Source organism: Pelophylax lessonae (assembly GCF_965119305.1).
Source record: "Pelophylax lessonae genome assembly, chromosome: 10".
Classification (NCBI taxonomy): domain Eukaryota; kingdom Metazoa; phylum Chordata; class Amphibia; order Anura; family Ranidae; genus Pelophylax; species Pelophylax lessonae.
In genome coordinates, this window is record NC_138777.1 from 173356374 (window position 1) to 173378412 (window position 22039).

Consider the following 22039-nt stretch of genomic DNA (forward strand, 5'->3'; position numbering starts at 1 on the left):
CATCTCTATGGGGCATCGGATATCAGCGGAGACATGTCCACTGACATCCAATCAGATCCGATCCGTCAAAACCGGACGGATGGAAACCCTATTTTGCATCCGTCTGGCTGATCGGATGAGAATGGACAGACGGTCTGTTCCCATCAGATCCCCCATAGAGATGCATGGGGACCTGACAGCTCTGTCTCCGCACACAGCGCGGAGACACAGCTGTCATCCGCCTGCTCAGCCTGGGAAATTGGCGGATTGACCCCCCCGCTGAGAAAAACGGAGTCCGCCTGATGAACTGTGTGTGTGAAAGGGGCCTTATACCCTGTACAAACACTTGAAACATTGTTATCAATTGTTACAACTATATCATAACATCATTGCATATGGAAGTTAACAAAGAAACACAGTAATGTAGTTATACTCCCCATTTTACTGGTTTAATTTTATTTTTGATCAATTGAAAAAGTTTTATTGGATACATTTGCACGGTATACGGATCCTCACACAGAGAGCCTTAATGTACGCTACATCACCATTTATTTAATTTCATATTTTATTGATTACAGTATTGTGGTATACGGATATTTACACAGTGAGGTTATGTGTTTGGCATACGATTTTAGAATTCACTACTTATTGTTACCATATCAATTTACTGATCTCAGTATTTTATCTACATTAATATTTGAATGTGCAGCACTTTTAAACACATTCTGTAGTAAATTCAGTTGATTGGAAACGATTTAAAAAAGGCACACACCTGTCTATATAAAAAGGTTCCACAGTTAATAGTGCATGTCAGAGTAAAAACCAAGCTATGAAGTCCAAGGAATTGTCTGTAGACCCCTTAGACAGGATTGTATTGAGGGACAGATCTGAGGAAGGATACAGAAAGTGTTCTGCAGAATTTAAGGTCCCAATGAACACAGCTGCCTCCATCATCTGCAAATAGAAGTCTGGAACCACCAGGACCCATCCTAGACGGGCCGCCGCCGAGCCAATCCAAATATGCAGTGCGCAGTAGGGACCCGCCCGTGAAGTCGCAAGGCTTCACTGCTGGGTTCCCTTACCGGTAATGGCAGCGGCAGCACCCGACGGAAACATCGGCTACGGTGCCGACATCGCTGGACTACAGGACAGGTAAGTGTCCTAATATTAAAAGTAAGCAGCTACAGTATGTGTAGCTGCTGACTTTTAATTTTTAGCGGGGGGGGGGGGGGGGGGGGAGTCTGGAACACCGCTTTAACAGCAACTGCGACTCTTTTTTTATGCTTTTGGCAGCTAAGCTTTCTATTGCTAGTTCATGGAAGAAAGCCCTTGTGAGCATGGCATTGTACAAAACGAAAAGTGTCCTGGAACATGCTCAAAGAGCAAATTGCTAGTGTAATTAATGATAAGGTAAAACAGTTCTAGGCCATCTGGAGTCCCTGGGCTGACTATGAACAAGTGAGGTTCTAGGGGACTTCAGTACGTCCCCGGGGAACATCCCTTCCTTGCCTTTTCTCTGGGTTTCCCCTTTTCCTTCCTCTCCCCTCTGTCTTTGCTTTTCTTGTTGCTTTCTTTTCTGTTATTCCTGAGATTTATAGTTCTAAGATTTATACTTCTCTGTGATATTAAAGCTGAGTTCCTGCTACTATTTTGAAGTTTAAGATAATTCAGTTTAGATTTCCATGTCTCTTGCTACTATTTATTAGGTTATATGGCAATGCTTTATATGTGTATCTGTACCCCTCACTATTTTTGTACGCTTGCGCCAAGATTCTGGCTGTTATGAGGTTTTATGCGATTTTTCTTGCTTTGATTGTTCAGATGCATTTAAGGAATGGTCAAAAAAAAAAAAAAAAAGAAGGAGTAATCACAGCTCAACCTACAGACTTTTCATGATTAAAATTTACAATCTAGCAGAGAAAACGGATAGTGATGATAATTTGTACAGAGCCTTTAAAATGTATTCATACCCCTTGAAATTTTCCACATTTTGTCATGTTACAACCAAAAACATAGTAAAACCAATTGCGGTCAGAAGTCACCTAATTAGTAAATAGAACATAAAAGTTGTATTTATACTGAGTTTATTCTCAGTATAAATACAGCTGTTTTGTGAAGCCCTCATAGGTTTGTTAGAGAACCTTAGTAAACAAACAGCATCATGAAGGCCAAGGAACACCCCAGACAGGTCAGGGATAAAAGTTGGAGAAGTTTAAAGCAGGGTTAGGCTACAAAAAAATATTCCAAGCATCAAACATCTCCCAGAGCACTGTTCAATCCATCATCCGAAAATGGAAAGAGTATGGCACAACTGCAAACCTACCAAGACATGGCCGTCCACCTAAACGGACAGGCCAGGCAAGGAGAGCACTAATAAGAGAAGCAGCCAAGAGGCCCATGGTAACTCTGGAGGATCTGTCCGCAGGACAACTATTAGTCGTGCACTCTACAAATCTGGTGTTTATGGAAGAGTGGCAAGAAGAATGCCATTGTTGAAAGAAGGCCATAGGAAGTCCAGTTTGCAGTGTTAGAAGCCTTGTGGGGGACACAGCAAACATGTGGAAGAATGTTCTCTGGTCAGAAGAGACCAAAATCGAACTTTTTGGCCTAAAAGCAAAACCCTATGTGTGGTAGAAAACTAACACTGCACATCACCCTGAACACACCATCGCTACCGTGAAACGTGGTGGCAGCATCAGGTTGTGGGGATGCTTTCCTTCAGCAGGGACAGTGAACCTGGATAGTAGTTAATGGAAAGATGGATGGAGCCAAACACAGGGCAATCTTAGAAGAAAACCTATTAAGAGCCCGCAAAAGAAATGAGACTGGGGCGGAGGTTCATCTTCCAGCAGGACAATGACCCTAAACATACAGCCAGAGCTACAATGGAATGGTTTAGAGTAAAGCATATTCATGTGTTAGAATGGCCCAGTCAAAGTCCAGACCTAAATCCAATTGAGAATCTGCAGCAAGACTTTTTTTTTTTAGATTTATACTTACCTAGGTGGATGCAGCATAGGTTCTATGCTGCATCTGTCCCCTGGCGCCTCTACAGTGAGAACCAAGCGATCAAACTCCACCAAATCGCTCAGTTCTGACAGCTCCATGAGCAGAGAGAAATGCTGACTGTCCTCTCCTGCCTCACTGGAGCGCTGGGCTGTGGAGGGCGTGGAGCGGCCGGCTCAGGCTCTCAGCGACTTCTGTGACGTCAGCAGAGAGCGGACTTCAGCCTGCTCTCTGCTGAAAATGGGTCACATCCTAATCCATAGGATGTACAGCCAAACTAGCTTTGGCTGTACATCTCCTTTAAAAATTGCTGTTCACAGACGCTCCCCATCCAATCGGACAGAGCTTGAGTCATTTTGCCAAGAAGAATGGGCAAAATTTTTTCTCTAGATGTGCAAAGCTGCTAGAGACATACTTAAAAAATTATTGCAGCTGTAAATGCAGCAAAAGGTGGTTCTACAAAGTATTGACTCGGGGGGGGACTCATTTTCCTTCCACTTCACAATTATGTGCCACTTTGTGTTGGTCTATCACATAAAATCCCATCCTGTTTATGGTTGTAAAATTACAAAATGTGGAAAATGAATACTTTTTCAAGGCACTGTGTACTATCAATGGAATACTTCTGTTATATTTTCCTAGATACCTACTAATTGTTTTAGTACCGTTTCACATATATGCGATGTGGGAACCGTGCGAATCCACTGTGGGTTCCCGCATCGTCCTCAACTCGCAGGCAGTTCTGGCTGCCATATGCGAATCGCTGGGGGTGTCAATACAAAGTAAATGACACCCCCAGATCAGTTTGCATATTGCAGTGTGAACTGTCAGTTCGGACATAAATCGGATCGCATTGGTTGTTCACACCGATGCGATCCGATTCTGGTGATGACCAAAAAAAGGGTCCTGTGTGACTATGGTCCGAATGCAATGCAAATTAAGCCATACAATCACGCTGCAAATCACATGCAATGCCTGACATATCATATGTGTGAACCGGCACTAAATATCTTCCCTTTGCCTTTCAGACCTCTCCTCTTAATCTGACCATACACTTATCGAAAAACTGTTTGGTTCAGCTGAATTTCCATCATTATGTGGCAGTCCCTCTGGACAAAAGTCCACTGCAAAGGTTCTTCATGTCCATTAAGGTTAGGGGAGGGGACATCTAGCTCACTGTCCATCGGGGTAAGGGGGTGGGGCACTTCTCCCTTGGACCGCCAACATAAAGGGGTTGAGAGATCCTTCTCCCACTAACCACCAAGGTACAAATTGCTGATAAAAAGGAATGTTCTGATATTTTAAGATGGTTATGGAATGAAATGGGGTTTCTTAAAAAGGTAAATATTTTTCAATAATCCTAGGTAAAAGGGTTGCTCTAGACCAGCCTTTTTCAACCAGGGTGCCCAGGCACACTGGGGTGCCTTGAGGTTTCCTCAGGGGTGCCTTGAGGTTTCCTCAGGGGTGCCTTGGCAAAATGTCTAAAAATTGTCCCAAAATTGTATACAGGCTGGAGGGTGGATAAAGCCTTTTAGTTACACAAAGCCATGGGTTTTCATTGTGCACCATTACGATCTTCTAGCCACTGGTGTCCTAACAACCAATGACCCTTCCCTTCCCCTCTCTGTCAGCATTGGGGTCACATTAGCTGAGTGATGGAGAAACACTGAGGGAGAAGAGAAACATTGGGATCCTAATCAGTACCAGTGTGAAAAAGTGTATTGGATTTGGAAGAATAAATCACCGCTAACGTTGGGTGTCTATGTGTGAATGTTGATACAATATGTAAAACTGTTAGAATATTTTTTTACATTTTAGAATGGGGTGCCCCAAGACTATCCATAATTTTAAAGGGTGCCTTGACTGAAAAAAGGTTGAAAAACACTGCTCTAGGCAGTGCTTATGTTTACAGAATTTCAGAATAAAAATTTGAAGCTTGAAAGCTAGGATTGCATCAGGAATGGTACCTCTACTAGTAACATGTCTGTATGACTGACAAAAGCTAGAACTGGAAAATGAAAGAACAGTGTTTTGAATAAACTTACAGCAGCTGCATATTTGTCTTTGTGAGTTCAAATGCCCAGTCAAGAGTCTTCTGGTCCAAATCTGTTACTTTGCTGCACTCAATTGTCAGATTCAACCTGATAGGGTGAAGAACACACATATTGGACAAAGAAAACCCATGTACAATGTATTCAATAAAGACCTCCTATCCTCAAGTGCAGTAAGTCAGAGCAATCAAGTAGAACCTATCGTATACTGGTCTTCTGGACAGGATCACTCATTAACAGACAGTAGCCTGTATAAAAATAACAAATATATATATTTTTTTTACCTTTCCAGCATCTTATATGTTACAGCTGCTGGGAAAAAGAGGAACTGTAGATTTTCAAGTATTCAACTCTTCAGGTGAGTTGAATGCCTGCTACCCCCCTCAGGTGTGTTTCCTCCTGCCAGCTCTTATGTTCTATAGTGAGCCTTCAGGAGATACCACAATGTGTAGCAGGAGAGTAGGCATTTTGCACACCTAGAAGAAGAAGTATGTAGCAACAGTCTGTGGGAAAGGTAAGAAAGTATATTCACCTTAAAGCAAAAACTATAGGTAAAACGTTCCCCCCCCCCACTTCATTTAGCGCAAGGGAGGGTTATAACCAGTCAGATTTTCTTTTTTTTTTTGCCATCTGTGTCCCATTGATGGAAATTTCACTTAATTTCCTCTCCCATTGCGAAACAGGAAGTGAGAGTAAATCCCTGTGAATTAAGGGAATTCCTTGGGGGCCCCAGGTCACTAGAGCTAGTGTCCCCATTGGAAGATTTCCCCTCTGTTCTGGGGACAACCTAAAATTTTGGATTTTCTTTTACTTTAAATGATAATGATAAACAGGACAAATAGAAGGTGAATCTCCTTCAAGCGGAATTTTACCCATAACTTGATAAAAAAAGAAATTTTCTTTAGTAAGGAATAGAGCTGCACGGTTAATCATAAAAAAAAAACCAAACAAACCAAACCCCCCAATCTTGATTTAACCCTCCAATCATAATCCAGCATTTCCACGATTAAGTGAAGAGCCGTTCTCTGTTCACAGCTGACAAAATACAATAAAATAAAATAAAGCACCTGGCAACGTCTATCACAACATTGCTTAGTGCGGAGATAAAGTTAAACATTGTATCATTTGGTCCTTTTAGATCAAAGGGATGAACAGTCTGTAAATTAGGTCAGTTTAACCACTCAAAGACCAAGGCCCCTTTAACACGGGGGGTGCGCCCGGCGCACTCAGTTTTGCTCAGCGGGGATCGATCCGCCGATCCCCGCTGAGCAGGCGGATGAGAGCTCCATCTCCGCTTACTTTGCAGAGACGGAGCTGTCAGAGCCCCGCTCTCTTTGGGAGATCGGATAAAAACGGACCGCCTGTCCGTTTTCATCCGATCCTCCAGACGGATGGAAAATACTGATTTTTAACTTGTAAACAACAAGTGTCAGAAAAAGGCTTAGGCCCCTTTCACACGGGCTTTCCGATTCCGGTCCGCCTGTCAGTTTTTCAGGGCGACCTGATCGGATGCTCCATGCAGCCCTATGGAACAGCGGACACCCGCTGCTATCTGATCCGATCCTGTCCGTGAAATCCGGACAGATGGAAACCCTATTTTTTCGCTAGAAAATTGCTTAGAGCCCCCAAACTATATATATATATTTTTAGCCAATACCCTAGAGCAGTGGTCCTCAACCCTGGTCCTCAGGGCCCACCAACAGGCCAGGTTTGCAAGATAACTGAAATACATCACAGGTGATCTAATTTGCTGCTCAGTGATTGCAGTACTCTAGCCTGCATCTCCCCAAGGTAATACTTAAAATCTGGCCTGTTAGTGGGCCCTGAGGACCGGAGTTGAGGACCACTGCCCTAGAGAATAAAATGGCGGTCGTTGCAATATTTTATGTCACACTATTTGACATAAAAGCAATTTTTGGAGAAAAAATATACTTCAATTAATTTAAAAACTAAACAGTAAAGTTAGCCCATTTTGTTGTATAATGTAAAAGATGTTACGCTAAGAATAGTGATCTTTATGCTAAGCAAAAAAAATTGTGATTCTCATTTTATCCAGAATCGTGCAGCTCTAGTAAGGAACATTAATAATTATGCTACCAAAATTAGTGGGTGCTGTAAATAACCGGAGCAATGCTGGGGGCTATTTCTTGCTGGAGGCTGCCATTTTGCTGAAGTCCAGAGCCCCTGAACAGCAGTAAATCAGCAAGGGGAACAAAACCTATTGATTTAACGGTTTCAAAAAACAGTTACATTCCTGGAATGCCGGGATTGCTAACTGTCACATTTGCTTGTGTCCTCAACCAAACTGTCAAACCATCAAATGACTGGTGTCATAACTGATCATATGTGCAGCACCATAGCAGTTGCAGATCAAACAGAAGCAGCTTAGTTGGCTGTAAAGGATAGAAGGGTTTAATTCTGCTTTAAGGCTGTCAGCAAATCGGCCTCTAAAAACTTGACAACGTGCCTAAAAATAGAGAGCAACTGGTGCCTAAAAATAGAGAGCAACTGAGCATCTGCAGAGCAAGGTGAGACTATGCAATTTAAACATTATAGACACTTATTTTCAATGTTTTACAAAGCTAGACCTGCAAAGGAAGGACATCCTGAAGTGATCTAGAAGGACTAAAGTTCCACTTTAATGGGAAAACAGACAGACAGAGAAAAAAAAAAAAAAGGAAGTTTTGCCTTTAGTTATTAAGGGGAGTGAATTGTAATTAAGTAAATTAAGTTCTCTAGGTTTGTTAAACTTAAAGAAAAAAAAAAAAAAAAAAAAAAACGAAAAAAAAAAAAAAAAAAGGAAGAAGGAGCACGTTGGAATCAGAACTCTCAACTGAATAGGGCTGTCTCCTATACTACAGTATTTGTGAAATGTTTTTAGCTTACCCGTTTCTGTCAAATTTCTTAAAAACTGGGAATGCACCAAGTGGGTCTCCAAGCTATGGAGAGAGAATGGCAAAGACATTAAGAAATTAGACGAGTAACTTAAAAACCCTAACATTCAGGTACAGAGATGGCAGTTACCTGGTTGGCGGCTTGCACTTTAGCAAGCACGGCAGCCATGGCCGCACGCTCCTCCTGGCGCTTTTGCTTCTTTTCTTTTGCTCTTACAGATTTTCGCTAAGACACAAATGAAAAATAGTGTAAACATAGCATTAAAATTTAAAAAAGTATTGTGATAAGTAATAGTGTAAAAGAAAATATAGTAACCCAATAGGATCTAAACCCGCGCAAATCAATAACCAAAAAACAAAAACTGCAATAAAAGAGTTGCGTGTTATAAATTGTAAAAACACCTATACCTGAAAAGAAACATAGAAACCGCGCTCTTACATCATAAAATACATATCATCATAGTGAAAAAATAGTGAATAGACAAATAAAAAAATCCTTTAAATTATAGAAAATACATAAAATTGGGAAGTCCATATATAATCCTACACGTAAACAACCTCCTCAGTGAGTCTAGAAGAGGTTCCTTTCCACCAGCATGCAGATGCACTATACCCTCACCAGACTTCATTGACTCCTATTATAGGGAGTCAAATTGCGCATATGGGAAAATCTAAGATGTCATACATGAGGTCGCAGGAATAAATTCAAACTGCTGCTGTCATTCATTCAATATGTATATAAATAGTGTATTCAAAGCTCCAGCATTGCCATATAGAGAGGGAGAGGAAGAAACTCTCAAGGTGCAGTATTTTAAATCATTTATTTAAAAAAGAATGTTGTATTGCACATACATCAAAGAAGACAGGGATCACAGTGTATTGTATAGTAATCACTGGATTGCGCCACACCAGCGTTTCCAGTTGATTGGAAATTATGTATCCCAAACACCATCCAACGCCGTTTCGTCAGTCTATGTCTGACATCCTCAGGGGTAACTCCTGAGGATGTCAGACATAGACTGACAAAACGGCATTGGGTGGTGTTTGAGATACACCATTTCTGGTCAGCTGGAATGCAAACTGGCCTACACATTACATGCTGATCCCTGTCTTCTTTGATGTAAGTGCAATACAACCTTCTTTTTTAAATAAATGATTTGAAATACTGCACTACGAGAGTGTTTCTTCCTCTCCCTCTATGGTAACACTGGAGCTTTGAATACACTATTTATATACATATTGAATGGATGACAGCAGTGGTTTGAATTTATTCCTGTGACCTCATGTAGGACATCTTGGATTTTCCAAAATGTGCAATTTGACTCCCTGTAATAGGGGTCAATCAAGTCTGGTGAGTGCATAGTGTGTCTGCCTGCTGGTGGAGAGGAACCTTTCCTATACTCACTGAGGACGTTATTCACATGTTGGATTACAATTTGTCTTTACGATTCATATTTATTTTCTATAATTTAAATGAAGATGTATTTATTTATTGGTCTATTCACTATGTTGATAAGTAATAGTGTGTTTAAAGTGTATTTAAACTCATTTACACCAGTTTACCCATATGTGAAGTGAATATATAAAAATACTGGTCCGTAAATTACCGTATTTAAATTATTGCAAATAACTATTTTTTTTTTTTTCTTCTTTACTGAGGTTGCCTGATCATTTTCCGGGTCCTCCACACTGCACTGCCTGATATGTGGGCACTATGTGATGGGTCCTGCAGATGCTGCAATGATATCCCATCCCTTGCCTAAACCACACAGAGCCGACAGGTGCTCTTGCAATCACGTGGACACATAGAAATAGTGTCTTCTAAAACTTTTTATATAACTATTTTTTTAAATATTGCATATTTTACAGTAAATGTAGTGATTAATAGGATGTTTTCACTTTGCTCTTGGATACTTACCTTGCAATCCCCTGAAGAATGTCGCTGCTTTATTTTGGTTTTGTATCCAACAGCAAGGCCCCCTGGAGGAGCCTTTGGGGCAGTTCTAACTCAGGGGAAAAAAAGAGTAAGCCATGGCAACAGATCCATTCCCTGGAGATAAAACAGGAGCATGCTCAGGCAATGCTGAAGACTGGGGATCGACTTACAAAGTGTTGCCGATCTCAAGGAGGAAGTACTGGCATGATCACCATTTTTTTTTTTTTTGTAAATTCTTTTGTACTCGTTTTTGATGAAGGTACAAAAACAGAGCCTCTGGGCATACTCCAGCTCCAAAAAAGAAAAATGATAAAAAATAAATAAATAAAAAAAAACACAAAATACTAAATCCAACATAAACCACTAAGCTTGCAGCACCTAAAGTAGTATGTGTGCTTCACGTACCGCATACACAGCCAATATGAGTAGCAAATAACTCAGTCATGTGGTCAATGGCTAGTCACCTCCATTAAAATAATTTTGAGGACAGTACACTCTAAGATGGAACATTTACAGGATCATCCTGTTCTACAGTAGTGCTATCCGTCTCTAGCCAGATATCCCATATTTTGTTGAAACTTTGAGGACATCCTCTATTTAGATATGTTTCTTTGTATAGAGGGCTTATTGAGTTAACCAATGACTTCCACATGCTGGGGGTGGGAGCATTGTTGGCTCTCCATTTGAGTATAATTCGTTTTCGGGCATAAAAAAGGAGAAAACCCAGCAGAGTACGAACTGCTCTAGAGTGGGCCAAGGAATCCACCAGTCCTAGGATACATATATTAACTTTTTGTGGCACAGGAATAGTAGTTAAACTAGTGATAAAATTCAGGACACTACTAATAAACATGGGAGGAGGAGGACAGTACCAGATCATGTGTAGGTATGTGGATGAATCTGCTTGGTATCACCAGCACTCCCTGGCCTATCTGGGCATATCTTGTGTAATCTGATTGGCGTTTGATGGAATCTGTGTATTATTTTAAATTGGATCAAATGGTACCTGGAAGACCCCAGGTGAGTAAACTAGGAATAGTCCTAGACATCTTCCCAGTCCTCAGAGACTAGCTCCGGCAACTCCGCCATCCAAAAAGCACAGGGACCCTCCAGACCTTGATGCACAGTCAGCTGTAGGATCTTGTAAATAGTCTATAATGGCTTTTTAAGAGATTCATCATGAAGAACTGTTTCTATGTCAGATTGATAGATGGTCCGGGGGGCATTACCAAAATTGTGTCTGAAAGGCATGGCAGAGCTGGAGGAACCAGAAGAAGTAGGAATTGGGCAAGGAAAACTGGGACTTAAGCTGATCAAATGATTGCAGTATGCCTCCTCGGCAGATTTGGGATAGATATCGGACACGAGAGGCCCACACTAAGGCATCAGGTATGGGGAAGAATTCTGGTAAGGAATGAAGGAGAATTTGGAGAGTATATACTGGAGCCATTTCTTGCATAGAGAGTTACCGAGGCCCATGCTCTGATCATCGTTTTCATTCAAAATGGAAGAGGATAAAGGGCTTTACCGCCACTCTTAATGCTTCATAGGACCCCACTAATGCGGCCTCCAGGGCAACCGAAGAGTTAGAAGTGTCAGATGTGAGCCAATTGTTGGCATGGGATAACATCACAGCAATGAAATAAGGAAAAATCAGGACAGGCAAGCCCGCCTTGAGTCCAGAGTCTTTGGAGTAGAGAGAGCCTAAATCTAGGACGACGAGAAGCCTATAGAAAACTGGTAATAGGAGAGTTAAATTGTTTGAAAATCCTTTTAGGGATCCATACTGGGGAGTGGCGCAAGACATCACAGAGGGGGAAGTAGTTTCATTTTAGTTAAATTGATTTTCCACAATTAGTGTTAAAGGGAGGTTGGCCAAGGCTTTTAGCTTAGTTTTGAACATTCGTAAGAGGGGAAGAAAAAAAAAAAAAAAAAAGAAGATTCGGTTCACAGAAATCCTGCACCGAGTAAAATATAAACTCCCAGGTACTTAATCTTGTCCACCCAACATAATGGCAATGATGGATCCGCTCTCTGTGTGGCCTCAGCATCCACTGGGAGTATCAGAGGCTTGTCCCAATTTACCTTAAGCCCAGACATGTTAGTAAATTAGTAAAAGGTTTGACAGCAAGTCCAAAGCCTCTCAGAGGGAGGGCCCCAGAGGAAAAGGATGATGTCGTTGGCATAAAGAGACAATTTTTCCTCCAGGGGCCCGCCCTGCACCCCCTAACCGCATTTTAGGACCCGATAGCCGAGGAAAGGGGCTCCACCACCAGTGAAAACAAATCTGGTGAGAGTGGGCATCCCTGTCTGGTACCAAATTCTACTTTGAAGGGGGGGGAATAGAGCTCTTCCCAGTTTGATTTGGACCTGCGGCTTTTGATATAAGATGTTGATCAATCTACAGAAAACGGGGCCAAAACCAAAGGTCTTGAGCATATCCTCCATACAAGCCCAGCCAACAGAATCAAATGCCTTTCCTAAGTCGAGTGCCACAAGTATTCTAGTGCCCTGATCTTCTGAGGGGAGCTGTAGATACGCGTGTACCCTACGAATATTTACATCCATTGATTTGCCCGGCTTAAAGCTAGTTTGATCTAAGTTGAAAAGAACAAGAGGATCCTCATCAGCCTGGTGGCTAGAATTTTGGCTAATACTTTTAAATCATAGTTCAGGAGTGAAATTGGACAATATGCAGAACATAAAGTGGCATCTTTCCCAGGTTTGTGTATCAGCACTATGTAGGCTTGAGTCATTGTTGAGATTCAGGTAAAGTACCCGCCTCCAAACAGGTGGCGTATAGTTGTTGAAGTCTTGGGGCCAGTTCAGTGATCTACATTTTGTACCAGTCACCTGGAAGTTAATACAGGCCCGGGGTTTTTTTGTGGGGGAAGGAAACGAATGGCAGCTTCAATTTCCTCTACTGAGAAATTGGCGGAGAGATGCAACATCATCTTCTGCCAGGAATGGTAAGGACAATTCACTTACTGTAGCATATAATTCAGCAGATTGACAGGGGGAGGGTGATTGATACAGTGTTGCATAATAATTTCAGTTTGAAGAAGTGGAACAATAGTTTGGTATTTGGGGTCAGCCACCAGATTGGCAAAAAGTCTCCTGTTCTTATCTCTGGATTCAAATAAACAAATTTGGCTTTAAGTAGTTTTGCTTCCTTTTTGGTAGCACCCGTGAGCTGCAGGAATAGCGCTCTACGGGTCTGAGCCAGGGAGGATTAAACCCCTAGAGAAGGGTTTGATGCAAAGGCGGTCTCGGCCTCGCTTACTTGGTCCTCCAAACCTGCAATCTCCGCAGCACACTCCACCCTGGCTGTTTTTATGGCCAAAATATAATCATCACAGATAGTGGCTTTGAACGCATCCCAGTTCACTAGTGGAGTAATGGTGTTCATGAAATTCCCAATATTGGGCAAATTTTCCCCTTCATGTTTTCTACTACTTTAGGGTCCTGTAGCCAACGACTGTTTAATCTCCAACCACCTTTCCAGCTCCCACCCCCTTGCTGCAGGGTGACCTCAAGTGGGGAGTGATCTGACAACCCTGCTGGTAAATAAGTTGCCGAGGTAATGATAGGCCGAGTGGTGGATGGAAAAAAGAGAGATCTATCTTGGAGCCCGAGCGGTGGGTCGCAGAGAGATGGGAGAAGCCCTTGATATGGGATTTGAGACGGACAAAGCTCCTCATCTTCATGACTATATGGGTTATACTGCCCCCTACAGGAGTAGAACACTGGGTAGACAAAAACTTGACTACGCCTATGAGGCAGTCCCAGGGGGTATACTCCCACTCTATGCTATAGGTATTCAGTTTTGTTACAAGCAGTGTCAGAAGAGGAAAAAAAAAAAAAACTCCATAAAAAGGGGCAGGTGCTGTGTCCGTCAATGAACATCAGAGAAATGGATTTTACGGTAAGTCAAAAATCCAAAGTGTCAAACATGAGGGGTGGCAACAGACAAAAAAAAAAAAAAAAAAATACAAAAAACAGCCTCAAAGAGGTCAAGTCCTCTTAACGGCAGCCTACAAAACCTTGTGGCCGAAGGAAGCGTCTGCCGATGCCATCACACCCACCCTATAAAGCTTTGTGAACGTGTGCACAGACGAACAGGTATCCGCCTTGCAAACCTGCAGCACTGAACCACAGTCGGTGTCATCCATCTGGAAATGGTTGCAGCAGAAGCAGCAAGCCCTTTGCGAGGTCCATCCGTGAGGACAAATCGTGAGTCTGACTTTCTAAAAAGACTCCGTAGCTGCCAGGTACACCCTTATTGCCAGAACCACATCCAGAGAATGCAAAGCATCTACCTTAGGATGCTTAGGCCTGGGACACAGGGAAGGCAACACGAGGTCTTCACTCAAAAAAAAAAAAAAAAAAAATCAAAGACGACCTTCGGAAGGAATGACGGACATGGACAAAGAACCACCTTATCCTTGTGAACCACTAGCCAAGATGGACAAGACAGTGCCGCCAGCTCCCCACACCCTGCGCGCAGAAGTGATAGCTACCTAAAAGGCCATCTTCTGGGATAATGTAAACAAGGAAACCTCCCGAATATCTTCAAAAAGGGAGGCTTCTGGAGAACTGACACCAAATTGAGGTCCTTCGGCGGCAACGGAGACCGCACTGGAGGAACAAAATGTTGCTGGATAAAAAAAAGGTACGCAGCAGGGAATGCATGGCCAACGTACATTGAAAGAAAACCGCCAAGGCCGAGACCTGGCCCTTGATCGTACTCAAGGCCAGGGGCTGCTCAACCCCTCGGAGGAAAGCCAAGATCCGAGTCACCGAAAAGAAGCGAGGGTGAACTCTGAGGGATTCACACCACGCAATGTACATCTTCCAAGTACGATGAAAAACAAATTTTTTGGTTTATTGCAAGGCTTGATAAATCCCAGGGAACAAGTCGCCATGGCGACTAGAAATTGCATCCTGGCACATGGGTTTTTGTCAGACCACATAAGAAAAGGGGTTTTGTCGTTGAAAAATAAAGCTTTGTTAGTTAATCACCTCCTTCCCCAAGCCTACTCAGATCTCACGCCTACATGTAAAAATCTACTATATATATTTTAGCAGAAACCCTATAGAATAAAATGGTGTGTGTTGCAATCTTTTTTGACACACGCTATTTGTGCAGTGGTTTTTCAAACGCAATTTAAAAAAAAACATTCATGAATAAAAAAAACAAAACAGTAAAGTTTGTCCAATTTTTTTACATAATGTGAAACTTGGATGTTGCACCGAGTAAATAGATTCTCAACATGTCACGCTTTAAAACTGCATCTGCCCGTGGAAAGGCGGCAAACCTTGGTACTTAAAATTCTCCGTTCGCATTTGCGCATAAGCATGGTTGTCCATCCCTTAGCATGGGCTGTGACAGGTCCTCTTTATAGAGAAATTACCAAAGACCCCAAACTTCTCTGCCCCCCCCCCCCCCCATGCAGCCGATCAGACTGAGATCAGTCAGATCGGCTGCTTCTCTGGCCACTGGTGGCGGGGTAAACAAAGGGGTGGAACTGGAAGTGACGAATACTCGTCGCTTCCGGTTTCCAGAGAGGAGAACGATATCAGTTCCACTCTCTCTGTCCCAGGCAGCCATCGCCACATCGTTCCCGGCCCCCAGAGAGGAGGCAGCAGGAGAGGGGTGGGACCCCATTCCGCCCCCCCGCAGAAGTGATCGAGTGGCTAATTAGCCACTCGATCACTTCTGCCTGAAAGAGGATCGCCGGTTGCAAACAATAATACTGGGATGATGCCTGTAGGTGCAGGAATTATCCTGGTATAACCACACTGAAACCCAAGGACACGGTGGGAAGTGGTTAATAAAAAAAAAAAATAAAACTAGCTCCTAACTTTTTTAGTGGACTCCTAGAATAAAAGCAAATTTGTCAAGCCCTGGTTTATTGATCAGTCCTTCTAAAACGGATACAGCTTGCAGATGGTATCTAGTGGGCGGAGTCACTCACTTTTAAAGTCTCCAGCGGCGATACTTTATCCATGCTTTTGTTCTTAGCTCTGGTCCCAAAAAGCTTGCAGTTCTGAGTGTTCCTACTCCTGCAGTCTGAATTATAAATATGCAAGGTACACTGAAGCCAACAGAAAGAGCAGTATCCCCTTCTAATGGTTATGGCGGGTTAGTCAAGCAGAGAGATCTCATATAGTTCATCCATCAAGTTGCCATCAAGATGGAAAAAGACTTGCATTGGACTGTGTAAGCAGAGGTAAGCATTATGGACCCAAGTTCCGCATTTAGTTTGGGTTTACAACACTCGTAGTGGGAACTCGCGTTCCTGCTCTTTTTTTTTTTTCCTCACGTGATTTGGAGCGCTTCTGCTTGTCGCACATAGGGCAGTCCATTCACTTGAGTGGGCTGCCATACATGTAACAAACGCCCCAGAGAAGCGTTCTTTCCACCTTTTCCATAAAAAGTAGTTAGTTAAAGGGCTCCAGCAAGTACTAAAAAAAAAAAAAAAACCCTGTGCAGCTTTGTAAATGTATTTTCAATTACCTGTGTACCTGCTATACCTGTTGGCCATTTAGGCCTCCCTGTAAACCTGGCTGAATAGCTCCCAGTTAGCAAACCCCATGTACTGCCTTGTTGCTAGGGCGTGAAAAATAATGGAATCCTCACTCCCAGCATTACAGGAGGAAAAAAACAACAGCTTTTATGTCCTGGCAACAAGGCAGGACATTGGGTTTGCTAACAGGGAGTTATTCAGCCAGGTTTCCGGGGAGGCCCAAATCGCCAACAGGTATGGCAATAAAATGATTAAACATTTCACAAAGCTGCACAGGTTTATTTTTTTAGTACTTGCTGGAGCCCTTTAACTGCTTTTTATGCAAAAGGTGGACTTGGCGGTTAATGAAATGTCACATTTCCATCATGATCAAAAAAAAAAAAAAAAAAAAAGAGTGCATTGGCAGTGCACGCTGCTAGTGTGAATGGGCTCCAAAGGATACTAGATCTAGCAGACTAATACAAGTAGTGCCTGGCTGTTGGATTACGCTTTGCACCACATTGTATAAGGGCAAATGTTTTTTTTCTATAAAGGCTCAGTTCACACTTATGCAGGTGGATAAAAATCAAGGAGTTTAAAAATCTGATTTTTTTGATTTTTAGCAAACTTTTTTAATAAAAAGCTTTTGGAGTAAAAATCTATCTAAAGCTAGCTTTCTATTTAAGATACATTAATAATTTTGTTTATTCAACATGAAATGGAGCTTAGTTATGTAGCATGAGACCCCGTTCACACTGGGGCGAGCCGACTTTGCCGGGCGACCTGTGAAGTCGCGGCGCGCAGCTCGCACCGCGACCTCGGAGAGGCCGGCACGGACTTCATATAATTGAAGTCAATGCAGGTCGCTCCGGGTCGCCCCAAAGAAGCTCCGGACCCTTTTTCTAAGTCGGAGCGACTTGTGTCGCTCCTATTAGAACGGGTCCACAGCTTCTCTATGGCAGGCGACCTACGGTGACCTGTCAGGCGACCAGGTCGCCCCAGTGTGAACCGGCTCTGAGACTGCAGATATTGCAATATTTACAATTTTGGTAAACTCATTCAATGAATCCAAGCTCTGCACGCTGAGATAACATGCACTGCATTGATGCAGTCACACAAATTCACACTACCAGCAAGAATAAGTCCTTACATTTAAAGAGCACCTGTCATTTCAGATCCATCATGGCAGTGCCTGTTTGCGGGCATCCACTCACCTGCTGCCGCCACATCCCTTCACCTTGTTGTGTCACTGCCACACCACCAGCCAACCTATTAAAGTGAATTGGACTGTCACGAGTCAACAGCGGGTCAAAGGAGGAGCCGCTGCGGGACAGAGAGGACAGTTGCTCTTTAAAAATAAGGATTTAAATTAAAGTTGAATCAAGCCTTTTTACTAGTGATTTTAATAGATTTGATTTAAATCAAATCCACCCCGCATATATGCGAATCAGAGGCGTTTTAAATGGCATCCAATTCGCCTAGCATAAACCAGCAGCCTTCTCAAAACAGCTAGGCACCAATGCCATCCAGGAGTTTAACAATCAAAAAGTGACATAAATGACCCCTAAGCAGATTCCCCACTTTCTCCCCCCCCCCCCCCCCAATTTCCCTATTCCCCCACACCTTTTAATAAGGGGGGCTTTACTAATTAACATTGCCCTTCATACAACAGTACACACTCGTCTGTGCTCAAGTGTGGTACCCAAATTGCGAATTGACACTATTTCAGATGTCCTTGGTCCACCAACAGCCTCAGATCTGAGGTGTTCAAATACACCTTGCTGCCCTCCTCAGACAGGGGTGGTCCACAGGCACTACATACAGAAAAAACAAAGCGGGCGCACCAGCCTAGTGCATTACTGTAGGACACCATTTACTGAGAATAAAGCTCATCACAAATATCCAGGTAAAGGACGACCAGAACCACCGTACCTGCCTCCAGATGGATTGGGAAGATGCTGCAAAAGCCTGCAGAGGCTTAAGCATTTCATGTGTGTCCTCTCTGAAGAGAAAAACCCTTAGGCCCTAGAAGCATCTTCCCATTCTATCTGGCAGGCATGTACCCTGGTTCTGGTTGGTCTTGATCTGGATTCTGGCGATGAGCCTTATTCCAATCTCTGTCTGTCAGTACATTCACCAGTTTTAACCCCTTGGAGCTGGTGCCTCGCAGTTCTTTAGGGGGGTTTGGGATGCTGGCGGGCGAGGTTTATGATCATGTGACCGCCACAATTGGCAGACCCATGTTCAGAAAACCCTGATTGCAAGCAGCGATCAGGAGCTGTTAGCCGCTGGGAACTGTGTTAGGAGTGTGCACTCCCGGCACAGCTGTATTTGCACTCCCGGCACAGCTGTATTTGCACTCCCGGCACAGCTGTATTTGCACTAATGCACACAAAAATACAGCCGCTTGTGCCAAGGCCCATCCGACAAGACGCCGCATGGGGCTGGCGCCAAGGAGTTAAACTTATCAATAAATGGTGTCCCAAGGCAGTGGTTCTCAATTCCGGTCCTCGGGACCCACTAACAGGCCAGATTTTAAGTATTACCTTGGGGGATGCAGACTAGAATACTGCAATCACTGAGCAGCAAATGAGATCACCTGTGATGTAATTTAGTTATCTTGCAAACCTGGCCTGTTGGTGGGTCCCGAGGACCGGAGTTGAGAACCACTGTCCTAAGGTAATGCACATAGCAGCGTCCTCCATTCTGACGCCAGGTCTGCTTATTCTGCATTAGGCTCCATCCACTGAACTTCCATGCAACAAACATTACAGAAGCCATTGTGTGATGTTTTGCCATGTGTAAAAAAAACTTCCATGTACATTTGCGGTTCCAAAAAGAATTAGGCTGCAGTCACACTTTCATGTAGCAGGAACAAGCGTTCCCCCACGCAGTTTTGGTTGAGTGATTTGCACGTGTCGCACATAGGGGCATTCCTATGTGTGCTTGTTGCCTGAAGAGAAGCCCATGCCACAATCGCATCACGTTTGGGGTGCCATTAGAGAATAATGGCACCCAAATGCGAGTCGTGCTTTTTGCAGCGAGTTGGGATTGCAGTAATTCTGCCCGCAATGCCAAACCCTGAGATGTGAACGGGGTCTCAACGGCACCACGTGCATTAGGTGGGTTTTTGCTCACGATCCTGGAACATGCAGATGTAAATGCAGCCTTAATGGGCCATCACCACACACTGGGCATACACCGGTACATAGCCCAGACGCTGGGCATACACAGGTACACAGGGCATACACAGGTACACTGGGCACACACACTGGGCATACAGGTACACTGGGCACACAGCCCAGACACTGGGCATACAAAAGGTACACTGGGCACACACACAGGTATACAGCCCAGACACTGGGCACACAAAATGTACACTGGGCACACACAGGTACACAGCCCAGACACTGGGCACACACAGGTACACAGCCCAGACACTGGGCATAAAAAAGGTACACTGGGCACACACAGGTACATAGCCCAGGCACTGGCCATACGGGTACACTGGGCACACAGCCCAGACACTGGGCATATGGGTACACTGGGCACACACAGGTACACAGCCCAGACACTGGGCATACACAGGTATATAGCCCAGACACTGGGCACACAGCCCAGACACTGGGCATAGAGGTACACTGGGCACAAAGCCCAGACACTGGGCATAGAGGTACACTGGGCACACAGCCCCGACACTGGGCATAGAGGTACACTGGGCACACACAGGTACACAGCCCAGACACTGGGCACACACAGGTACAAAGGGCACACACAGGTATACAGCCCAGACACTGGGCATACAAAAAGGTACACTGGGCACACACAGGTACACAGCCGTGACACTGGGCATATGAGTACACTGGGCACACAGCCCAGACACTGGGCATATGGGTACACTGGGCACACAGCCCAGACACTGGGCATATGGGTACACACAGGTACACAGCCCAGACACTGGGCATATGGGTACACTGGGCACACAGCCCAGACACTGGGCATATGGGTACACTGGGCACACAGCCCAGACACTGGGCATATGGGTACACTGGGCACACAGGTACACAGCCCAGACACTGGGCATACAGGTACACTGGGCACACACAGGTACACAGCCCAGACACTGGGCATACAGGTACACTGGGCACAAAGCCCAGACACTGGGCATACAAAAAGGAACACTGGGCACACACAGGTACACAGCCCAGACACTGGGCATACAAAAGGTACACTGGGCATATGGGTACACTGGGCACACAGCCCAGACACTGGGCATACAGGTACACTGGGCACACACAGGTACACAGCCCAGACACTGGGCATACAAATGGTACACTGGGCACACACAGGTACACAGCCCAGACACTGGGCACACACAGGTACACAGCCCAGACACTGGGCATACAAATGGTACACTGGGCACACACAGGTACACAGCCCAGACACTGGGCATACAAAAGGTACACTGGGCACACAGCCCAGACACTGGGCATATGGGTACACAGGGCACACACAGGTATATAGCCCAGACACTGGGCACACACAGGTATATAGCCCAGACACTGGGCACACACAGGTACACAAGCTACAAAAGGCCACAGCTTATGAACTTGCAGCCACTCCTGGTATTCTGCCCACACAAGAAGAAGCCAGGCATACTACTTTTTGTTGCTCTCCCCCCATCCCCCTCCCTCACATATATCCTCCACTCAAGGAAGTTGTGCCCCCAGTCCCCCCTACCCACTGCACACTCTGCCGGCACCCATCCATTTATCAATCACAGCCCAGCAACTACCCCATCCTCTCCATCTACCCAGCCCCCTCCCTCCTCCTCACCCCCATGACGTAGCTGATGACATAAGACACTCAATCCCGGTTCGGTTCGGTGCTGGAGGGGCAGATAGAAAAGCAATGGGGGCAAGTCCTAATGATATCATCACGCACGGTGCCCAGCACGCCCCCTCAGCAGCTACCCCGGCTGATTAGAAAGCGGTGGAACGCACGCGTGACGTGCGTGTGCGTTCCAAGCCTCGCTGCGTCTTGGCGGGGAAAATTAGGCTCCGCCCGCTTTCTTGGAGGCTTTGTTTGGGTGAGAAGAAACATGCGGGGAGGAGGGGGGACGGCTGAGGACACCCGGGGTGGAGAGCTGTAAGGGAATGCTTTGTCGCAGTCCTCTGCATAATATTCTGTTATTTCTGACGGGGGTGTGCACGGTATAGAAATTCCTCAGCTGCACCCAGTCATGCCATTGCTAACTTGCAGTTAGAATGCATTTATGGCCAGAACTTCCTGAACGGTTTTATTTTTTGGATAGGTTGTGAAAGGGTTAAAAGAGCTGCCAGTTTTTATTTCTTCTGTCTGTCTACCATTTGTCTCTTCATTTCCTGTGTGAGGAGAGCTCCACCCACTTTCAGTTTTTATTTTATTTCAATTACAATTTTTTTTTACAGCTTTTTATAATTGTTCTTGTTTTGCATTGTACTTTACTGTTATTACAAGGGATGAACAACATCCCAAGTGAAGGCATGGGCAGTGACCGCTCCTCCTTATGGCAGTAGTGGTCAACTTTCTTGGAACTCGCAGGTCCTTCAGAAAAATTAAAGCGATTGTAAACCCGGAAAAAAAAAAAAAAAAACCTGTAAGACAAAGGCATAATGAGCTAGT

At 44.3% G+C, this 22039-nt stretch overlaps 1 protein-coding gene across 1 annotated transcript in view; it reads right to left on the reverse strand.

Moving 5' to 3' along the window:
* NAA40 (N-alpha-acetyltransferase 40, NatD catalytic subunit) overlaps positions 1-21370 on the reverse strand; it is a 30710-nt gene extending 9340 nt beyond the window's left edge. Inside the window, exons 1-4 of the mRNA XM_082270893.1 lie at positions 21212-21370; positions 8061-8156; positions 7923-7975; positions 5031-5126 (exon numbers count right to left, since the gene is read on the reverse strand). Of these exons, the coding sequence (XP_082127019.1) occupies positions 5031-5126; positions 7923-7975; positions 8061-8156; positions 21212-21217 (251 nt within the window). The 5' untranslated portion in view covers positions 21218-21370. The remainder of the gene's footprint in view (positions 1-5030; positions 5127-7922; positions 7976-8060; positions 8157-21211) is intronic.
* Between the last annotated feature and the right edge of the window lie 669 nt (positions 21371-22039).